Source organism: Myotis yumanensis, unplaced genomic scaffold (genome assembly GCF_028538775.1).
Source record: "Myotis yumanensis isolate MYYU_CA2020_CCGP unplaced genomic scaffold, mMyoYum1.0.hap1 SCAF_3, whole genome shotgun sequence".
NCBI classification, from domain to species: domain Eukaryota; kingdom Metazoa; phylum Chordata; class Mammalia; order Chiroptera; family Vespertilionidae; genus Myotis; species Myotis yumanensis.
Window position 1 is genome coordinate 160,097,158 of NW_027223754.1, and position 10,485 is coordinate 160,107,642.

The following is a 10,485-nucleotide window of genomic DNA, read 5'->3' on the forward strand; positions in this document are numbered from 1 at the left end:
TTTTTAGTAAGGATAAAACACACACGACTATTTTGGGTTTTGCTGGTCAATTTCAAAAACTGAATTGACTTCAATGGTGGTTTTTAAAGTAGTTTCTATTGCACAGTTCTGTATCATATCTTCAAAAATCACTGAGCATTACCTTATTAATGGGTCTGTTTGTGAATATGGATGCTTTTATTTATTATTCCCTGGTTATAAAGCTACTCATGTAGTTTCTTATTTTTGTATCTTTTTATTTCTAGAATTTGAAATCTCAGAAGAGAAATGGAGAATCATACAACGCAGATAGAGTTTATCCTTCTGGGACTGACAGATAATTCTCAGTTACAGATTGTAATTTTTTTCTTTCTATTTCTGAATTATATGTTGAGCATGTTAGGAAACTTAACCATCATTGTCCTCTGTCTACTGGATTCCCATCTCATGACCCCAATGTATTTCTTCCTCCGAAGTTTCTCTTTTCTGGAAATCTCATTCACAAGTGCTTGCATCCCTAGATTCCTGATCACCATTGTAACCAGGGAAAAGACCATTTCCTATGATGGTTGTATGTCCCAGTTATTTTTTTACATATTCTTGGGTGCTACAGAATTTTTCCTTTTGACGGCTATGTCCTATGACCGCTATGTTGCCATCTGCAAACCTTTGCATTATATGTCCATCATGAGCAGCAGAGTTTGTTATCAGCTTGTACTCAGTTCTTGGGCAACTGGATTCTTGGTCAGTTTCATTTTATTGATTTTGATTCTTCATTTGGATTTCTGTGCTTCCAATATAATTGATGGTTTCATTTGTGACATTTCTCCTGTCCTGCAACTTTCGTGCTCAGACACACACATAGTGGAACTGATTACTTTTTTCTTAGCTGTGATGACCCTTATTGTGACATTGTTATTAGTAATCCTTTCTTACTCTTACATCATCAGGACAATCCTAAAATTCCCTTCAGCTCACCAAAAGAAAAAAGCCTTTTCTACCTGCTCTTCTCACATGATTGTTATAACCATCACTTATGGTAGTTGTATATTCATCTACATAAAGCCATCAGCAAATGAAAGGACCTCTTTAAGCAAAGGAGTAGCTGTGCTCCATACTTCAGTTTCTCCTCTGTTGAACCCATTCATTTATACTCTGAGGAACCAGCAAGTTAAACAAGCCTTCAGAGATGTATTTAGAAAGGTACTTCCTGCTTTAGACAAGTAATATTATTTATTAAAAGAATTAACATAAAAACATAAAGGATTATGGAACAAAACCAATTTTGCCTCTTCTAGTTTAAGAATTAATCTTTAGTTAGATTTTTTTAGTTTACTCAAGCTTAGAAACTCTCTCTATTGAATACATTCTGAATTTAATGTTCTTTTCTTCAAAGTGAAACCTTACTATGTTAGAAATATAGAATTGCAAAATTTATTTTCTTAAAAGCATGTTAGAATGAAATGAAGAATTTTGATTTTATTATAGACTATAAGTTCTCTAAGAGCTGTAAATAAATATGCCATATTTTATTTAATAGTCATGTTCTTTTTAAAATTTTTGGATAAAATGAAATTTGTCATTATAAAAAATGCATTAGATGCTTCAATTGATTTTGTACTTTAAAATAATAATTTAAAGAATTATTTTATAAAGTGATCTTTTGAAATATCAATTGTCAACATATTAATAAAGTGTAATTTCCTTTTAAGTGAATCATAGATTTAATTTGTGTGATTTTATTTAAGTTATTATTTGAGTAGATTTTAAAAATTAAATAAAAAATAAAATATGATTTAATAGACAAGTAGTTGATTTCTCACACAAATTTTCAAGAACATATAAGCAAGTTTAATCTTTTAAACATGCCAATTAATATCCTATATAATAAAGAGGTAATATGCAAATTAATCCTCATGCCCTCACAAGATGGCTGCCTATGACCAGGCCTGGATGGGGGTTAGTGAGGTACGACCAAATGACTGAACAAGCAGGCTGTGTGGGGTGATCAGGCAAGCAGGGTGTCAGTTAGGGGCTATCAGGCAGGCAGGTGAGCAATTAAGAGCCAGTGGTCCAGGATTGTGAGAGGGATGTCAGTCAGACATCCCCCAAGGGGTCCCAGATTGGAGATGGTGCAGGCTGGGCTGAGCGGATCACTCCCCCCGATGCACAAATTTCGTGCACCAGACTTCTAGTGTTAAATAAGCAGGAATAGATGATGAATTTTATGACCTGTTATATAATTATTAGTTTTTAATTCTGTGTTAAGTTTCCTGTTCTCAATGATATAAAATATCAGTTTCTCAAAATTCAAATGACTGCTTTAATAATAAAACTGCATTTATTTGCAAATACATATGCATCGCTTTGTTCACTGAAGCATTATTCACAGTCACCAAGACACGGAAATAAACAAAATATCCATTGATAGATGATTGGATAAAGAAGATGTGGTATATATATAACTGGACAGTCAATGGGTCTATGCTGCCTGTTACTACTTGAGCCAATTAAGCAGAGATAGGATTGAATCATAAATGAGGGTTTATTCCAAAACTTCCAGCACTATGGGAGAGCAGCGGGTTACCCACAAAAATCTGCTCTGTGTCCCACCATAAGTCAGTTTCTTACATTTGGGTAGAAGGACAAAGATTACATTGGGAAGGGTGTGCCAAATGGGCAGTTTACAGGTAATGGGGGCTGGAGGTTTGAAATGGCCTGCTAGTATGCAAGGCTCAGAGTCTTCAAAGGGCTAGTGGTAACCAAAGGGCTGGGAATTTTCAAAGGGCTTAGTGATATGGAAAAGTCTGGGGGTCTTCAAAGGGCTGGCAGCTCTGGTTTCTGCAACAAGGTTGTTAATCTCTCCATGAGAATAGGCAGCTCCCTGATGAGGAGGATGGGCTGCATTTTCAGGTGAGCTCCCAGGTCCCACAGGTTAGAATGTGCCTTCTTTAATCAGAATAAAACAATCACTGTTAACAGAACATGATTAATATTTCTTACAATTATAGCTGGTTCCCAATATTCTATTTCTGCCCCTACCACATATACACAATGGAACACTACTCAGTCACAAAAAGATGAAATACTGCCATTTGCAATAACATGGATAGACCTTAAGAATATTACGTTAAATGTAATTAAGTCAGACAGAAAAAGTCAAGTACTGTATGATTTCATTCATATGTGGGATATAAAACTCAAAGCAACAAACTGTAAAAGCAAACAAAAACTCATAGACACAGACAACAGTATGGTGGTTATCAGAGGGAAGTGAGCGGGGAGGTAGTAAAGGGTAAATGGGATCCAGTATATAGTAATGGAAGATTTGGCTTTTGGTAGTGTGCACACAATGCAGTGTACAGATGGTGTACTATGGAATTGTACACTTGAAACCTGTATAATGTTGTAAACTAATGTCATCCCAATAAATTTAATAAAAAGAAAAAAAATGATAAGACTGTCTTATTTCCTCCAAAACTTAAGTATGAAATTATATTTTTCTTCTTTAAGTGTCAGCTCTTGGAACACAAAGATGCCACAACTCTTATATAATTGTCCTAATGTAGATACCATTATAACAGTTGGTTTATGTTATAGTGGTGATTAAGCTATTAGCACAAGATTATCTTTGACGAGTGCCAGTGATATTTGTTTTTGTCTATGTTTACAGTTATCATACATTTCTCTAGTCTATATTTTTGAAAATATTTATTAATTTTCATGACAATGAAAAACATAAATGGGTCAACTAAAGTTTATTACTAGATTACCAGTGGACGTCTATTTTCACAATTACATAATAAGAAAAGTATCTTTTGAAAGATATATGCAGTTAAAAAGACTATTTCTCAAACATAAAGATAATGATTGTTGCTGCCAATATGCCCAGAATAACTGCAGGATATAAATACATAGAGTGGTATGCTGCATAAACTCCCCATAAGTTTTCATTATCTGTACAGCCTCATTAGATAAGAAATAAAGCAATGTGTTGTGTTCTGTATTCCACCTTCACTTCTGTGGCAGATAAGATTTTCCTAAATGACCGTAACACAACAATATCTTCCATCCAACATTCTCTTACAATATGACGTTGACTCCCCTTCCAAGAAGAGATTGTTTCTCTTGAATTTGGGCAGAAGCTAGTGACTACGCCAGTGGAGTTGATGCCTTGTGATTCCAAGGCAAGGTCATAAAATGAATACATTTCCTGTCTAGATCTCTTTATTTTGAGACACTTATCCTTGAAATCCAACCACCATGCTGTGAAAAACCCCCAAACTGCCTCTAAGAAGAGAACACATAGAGAAGTGCATAGTAAAAAACCAAAAAACTGAGGCCTCAAACTGACAACCAGATTCAGCTGCAAGACATGTGAGGGAGGTGTTTTAAGATGACTCCAGTTTTTAGTCTTCCAAGTTTTTCATGTGAGCCCTCAGACATCATGAAGGAGAAATAAGACCTGTTATACTCTCTGTATAAATTCCTGACAACAGAATCTGTGAGCATAGTAAACGGTTGCTTTATGCAATAAAGCACTGAAGTAGTTTTTAATAGTGGTCTCTGACATATAGGTGCTTTCAATAGACAATTTTTTTTTCCTATAGAAATTATACCAAAAGTAATTCACATTTCAAAGTAGAAACATGCAATCAATTGATCTTTCCAATAATAGAAATATAGCTTATATTTGTCAAAATTCACCGAAATGTATACTTAATATTGTTGCATTTCAATGTATATACATTTTACTTAAGAACAAATTGTTAAAAATTGAATTCTAGATATTTTTTTCTCATAGTGACATGGATTATAAATTCTGTAAATTCTTTGTTATACCCAAGGCTTATGCAAGTTGGCATTGAAGAAAATGACACTGAAATTTCTCATCCTAGGAGTAAGAAATCACAAGCACAGACAGAAAGTTCTTAAAAGTACTCTATATAATGCAGTATTAGAGGTATCAATATGCACACATCATATATATATAAATAAATACATAAATGTATATATATACATATATATACACACATATATATATAGTCTTCTGAGAGGGCTTACAAGCAACAACCCACCAATATAACTAGTACCCACATCTTGGTTTTTAAATATCGTTATTCTGAAAGGAATCTGAAATCCATGGAGAAATGGCTGTCTTACTCAGGGCTTGATCAAGAAAAGTAAAAGAGAGCTCAAAATATTTTGTTATAGGGAAGTACTCAAAAACTTAAAAGTACATATAAACAAAGTTTGGAAGCTAAGTAAATGAGGTTCTGACTTAACCATAGTTGAATAATTTGTATATCAACATAAATATGCTGAAACTAGTGGATGAAATTTTCATGAGAAACAGGATATTTACATAGTCTTAAAATATCTCTTAACAAATTACATATTATTACATGAAGAAAATAGTAACTTTGTAGTGTAGAAGGATCTGGAAGAGACCACCTTAACCAAATGGTCAGTTTACCAGTGGAAAAACCAACATTATATGGCTCTTGATAATATGGACTAACAGGGATCTAACAGCACTTCTATTTTATTCTTCCAAATAGTCAAAACCTCATACTAGCCTTGAAAAAAAATCTTATGAGCTCAAATAACATGTCCTCTTCAAAAATTTCAAAACAATAAGGTGAAAGATAGGCTGAGAGACTGTTCTAGATTAAATGAACTAAACAGAAATGAGAAGTAAATGCTAGATTATACTGGACCTGAAGAAAATAAAAAGATACTAGAGACATTACTGGGAAAAGTTATCAACTTTTAATATGGCGATGGATTAGAAAATATATCCATACCAGAGTTTATATGTTTGACCATTATACTTTGGTTATGCAATGCAATGATCTCAGAAAAAGAATACCCTGAGGTAGTGAAGTAGATGGGTATAAAGAGATACAATGTATAGCTTACGATTAAATGGTTTAGAAAAAAATGTCTATTTATAGTATAAAAAGTATACACATGTAGTATATACTCTGTACTATAGAAAGTATATACATGTAGTATGTATAGTATATAAAGTATATATATATATATATATATATATATATATATATGTACATATGTATGAGAGAGAGAAAAAGATAATGATCTGATAAATCACATAAAATATAAGCAATTATGACTCTAGACCAGCCGTGGGCAAACTACGGCCCGTTTGAAATGAATAAAACTAAAAAAAAAAGACCGTACCCTTTTATGTAATGATGTTTACTTTGAATTTATATTAGATCACACAAACACTCCATCCATGCTTTTGTTCCGGCCCTCCGGTCCAGTTTAAGAATCCATTGTGGCCCTCGAGTCAAAAAGTTTGCCCACCCCTGCAGATAAAGGGCGTATGGAGTACTTTTAATATTTTAGGAACATTTAAGTTTAAAATTAAAAAATGTTACATAAACAAGATTGCACTTACCCAACCATTCTCAAGATATAATATGATTCATATGTTTGCCTTATAAATGCAGTCATGATGGACTATGGACTATACTAAATTACCAAGTCAGTTCTTCATTTGTGAGTAGTTTACTTACAAATGACTGAAAGCTACCAAACACTGTGAATGCCACATCCATTTGTGGCTAGCGTTCAAGGTCTGGAGAAGGGGTTGATGCACAAATGGATATACTAGACAAGAAATATAAATTTAGAAGGTATGGGGAGCCAGGTGGAGACCTTACTCTCTGACAGAGAGGCTCCCTGAATCTCTGGACCAATCAGCTTTTTATTTACTAGAATACACATTTGCCCTTTAGCAAAGCAAACAGGCATATCAATGGTAAGGTTTGATAAACAATAAAAGGATTATCAGGTTATGGGATTGCCTTCAGCCATTCAACCAGCAACAGGGTAATATAATGCTGATTTTTCAGCCCTTGCTGAATGTCAAAGTCCATTAGCCTTCTAGGGGATTTCTTGCATAATTATGCTAACTACTTGTTGGTCTTAGCCTCCAGCAGAAAACCTTAATAATTGACTCATTAAGAGTTTCTAGAATTTCTTGTTTAGGTAAAAAATTTGATTATTAAAGTTTGTTGAGGTTTAATATTTGGTATTTCATTAAGAAGCTTGGATGTTATACAACATGTGGGAAAAATTTTACCTGTCCTCAGATGTTCTCATAACCTTACGAAATGATGCTTTATTTTCCAATTATCTATAGTATAATATTACGTTTATTGGAGTTTTTACTTGTTATTATTTCTCTTTTTTAATTTATTATTTTTTCAGGAAAATAAAACCTTTATTAGGAAGCACTGCTAGTTCAGGGGACTTTGATGCAAAGCCTGAACTGACAATGTGGGGAGTTTTGATATGTATATATGTTCTTGTGGCAGTCCCCTCAGGGTGGGCTTTGTATTATTTCTCTTTTTAATGTGAAACTATTGTTTAAGTTCACCCTTATTAATTAATTCTTTTTTGAGTTTTTTGGGGTAATTTTATTTTATTTTTTTATTTTATTTTTTTTTAAAGTTTTTTTTTTTTTTAACATATTTTATTGATTTTTTACAGAGAGGAAGGGAGAGAGAGAGAGAGTTAGAAACATCGATGAGAGAGAAACATCGACCAGCTGCCTCCTGCACATCTCCCATTGGGGATGTGCCCGCAACCCAGGTACATGCCCTTGACCGGAATCGAACCTGGGACCTTTCAGTCCGCAGGCCGACGCTCTATCCACTGAGCCAAACAGGTTTTGGCTTTTGGGGTAATTTTAAGAGCACATAATAATAATGGCATGTAGCAACAATATTTAACCATAAATTTCTTTACTAAGATTTTCAGTTACTAGACATTTGCATTTCAAATCAAATATAATTCATTTACATATTACTGCAAAAGTGATGTAGTTATCTCAGAAAGCAGAAAAGAATATATGTGATCATTCCTTTATTTCTTTATACCCCATTAATATAACAATCGGGTCTTCTAAATATTAGAAATCACATCTAAATGTGCTATAATTCAACAAAAGCTTTTACATAAATGTTCATAGTGGCATTGTTCACAATAGCTAAAAAGTGGAAACAACCTAAATGTCCATCAACTGATGATTGGAAAAACAAATGTGCTATATCCATACAATCTATCTATACAGAAGCCTAAGCAACTGAATGACTGGAATGACCTGCATGATCAGTCGTTATGATGCGCACTGACCACCAGGTGGCAGATGCTCAACGCAGGAGCTGCCCCCTGGTGGTCAGTGTGCTCCCACAGCAGGAGCGCTGCTCAGTTAACAGACCCATCCCAGTGGCCCACCAGCCTGGCAGCAGCCACTCCCTCAGTAGTCCCGCAGGTCCAATCTCTGGAGAACATCTGAGGACAGACCAGTGCCACCAGCACCAGCACATTCCTGACAGTGCCGCCGGCCTCCTGGAAGTCAGCCTTGGGTAAACAATAAGGTACCCTCCCTAGATGCTCCATAAGGAAGAAAGGATATAAAAGTGGCTGCCAAGTGTTCCCGACAACCGGCACGAATATCAGTGGGACAGATTCAGATCCTGGGCCGGCAAAGGAGTCCCACCACCAGCTGCCTGATCATATCTCAGCCCCCCACCTCCCTCGGGACCCCACCTGTGCACAAATTCATGCACCACACCTGTAGTTCATCTATAAAAAGGAATGAATTATTAATAGATTCAACTATATGAATGAGTCTTGAAAATATTAAGCTAAGTTAAAGAAGCCAGACAAAAAAGGCCACATATCCTATATAATAAGAGAGGAATATGCAAATTAGGTCAGGACTCTGTAATGTCATGACTGCTCTGCAGGGGGTGGGGGGAGGGGCCTGTGCAGGGATGTGAGCCTGTGGTGCCTCCTCTGGAGTTGGGGAGCTAATGACCGATGGGCTTTGGTCCTCCTCCAACAGCCCTCTCTAGCAGGCATAGGGTTGCTGAGACCCTCTGGCCACAGATCCACAGCTTTGTGGAGACTGACTCTACCAGGCCGCCTGGAGGCCATGTGGCTGGACTGCAGGGTGCTGGTTCAAGATGTGACACAGAGAGGAGGTCCGGGAGGAAATCCAGAGAATGGGATGTGGGTGTTCAAGACTCACTTCCTTTGGGCTTTGTCCTTCTTGGCCTTGGTCCTTTTCTTTCGGGCCTAGAGTGCAAGCACTGCAGGAGGGAGGGATGGATGTAGCCAGATGTGGAAGAAAGGAGGTGACCCAGGTGAGGGTGGAGACCTAGCAGTGGTGCGAGGCCAACTGCAGGGCTGCCTGAGGGGCAGCTCCCGGGCGAGCACTGCGGCTTTGGCAAAGCAGCTGGCCAGGAGGCTGGCAGCCCAGGGGGCACAGAGAGGTGCCACACTGTCCCTCTATGAGGACACAGGAGCTGCCTTCACCAGCAGGCTCTGGGCAACATCTTCAATGTGACTAACCTTTAACATTCTGGGCAAAGAACTGACCCTGTGCCCCTCTGGATACTAGGCTTGCTAGGAGTGTGCTGTCACCAATGCCATAGATCAAAGGCAAAAACCTGGTGAGGTGGGGTGCACCAGAGGGGCCTCGGGTTGGGGCAAAAGGCCAGTGGGCAGGGATCTGCCTCACCTGTGGAGTGAGGTTCTGTAGTGGTCCCAAGACGCCCATCGGCCTGGCGAGGAACAAGGGGCATGGAAGGATGCCTGGGTGGACTGCAGCCCCGAGGCAGGGTTTGAGGGGTGGTGCCACCTCGGTGGAGGGGTCTTGCACTGCAGGTACCCAAATGACAGACGTGATTCAGAGAAGCTCCCAATACTTAGTGGGCCTCACCCGGACGGCCTTCGCACTTCAGAGGTGGTGACTCCTGTTCCCGCCTTGGCCCAAAAGCAAGTCGGCACCTGCCCTGTCCCATGGCAGCACACACCTGCACAGTAAGTGCGAAGCCTACCACCTCCTCCAGAGAAAGGGGGCAGTAAAGAATGGGAGTGGAAGGGGGAGGAAAGAATGTGGAGTTTCCGTGATTAAGAGGTGCTTGAGAACAAGGCTCGGAATTCTGATGGGAAGGTTTGTCCTGTTTGCCCCGTGGCTGCCCCTTAGGATGGGCAGAGAGCATGGCTGTGAGGGTTCCCTGCATGCTGAGTCAAGTTCCGCAGCCAACTGGAATTGGCCTCAGTTTCCTAGTCTGTAAAATGAATTAAGTGTTTCCCAGCACCTTCACTGAGCTTTGAGGGCCAATTGAGATACTATATAAAGAAAATAAGGGAAGTGAAGAAAAAAAGGAAGAATGAGCAACACAAAAGAAAGATTGGAAGGAACCTGTAGACCTATTGTCACTTAAATAGGGAATATAGTCAATAGTGTTAAAATGATGGTATGATGCCAGATGGGTCCTGGAAATATTGGGGAACACTTCGTAAAGTATATGATTGTCTAACCATTATTCTGTAACTAATATAAAACCTGAAACTAATCTACACTAATAAAAGAGAAATGTGCAAATTAACTATCATTCCATCACTCCACCACTCTGCTACACCCACCAGCCAATCAGAGAGACTATACAAATTAACCCA

The 10,485-nt window shown here is 37.9% G+C and overlaps 1 protein-coding gene across 1 annotated transcript; it reads left to right on the forward strand.

Annotated features, from left to right (window-relative positions):
- The first annotated feature begins 267 nt into the window (after positions 1-267).
- On the forward strand, positions 268-7,806 carry LOC139005458 (olfactory receptor 6C70-like). Its single transcript, XM_070407687.1, has 2 exons — positions 268-1,170; positions 7,774-7,806. The coding sequence occupies exons 1-2, from the start codon at positions 268-270 to the stop codon at positions 7,804-7,806; spliced, it is 936 nt and encodes a 311-aa protein (XP_070263788.1).
- The last annotated feature ends 2,679 nt before the right edge of the window (positions 7,807-10,485 follow it).

Excerpts from the sequence above, each read along its gene's own strand:
- LOC139005458 (XM_070407687.1), top strand. The coding sequence starts at position 268 with ATGGAGAATCATACAACGCAGATAGAGTTTATCCTTCTGGGACTGACA. Across the intron at positions 1,171-7,773 it reads TTAAACAAGCCTTCAGAGAT|TTACTAGACATTTGCATTTC; the intron begins GTATTTAGAAAG and ends TAAGATTTTCAG.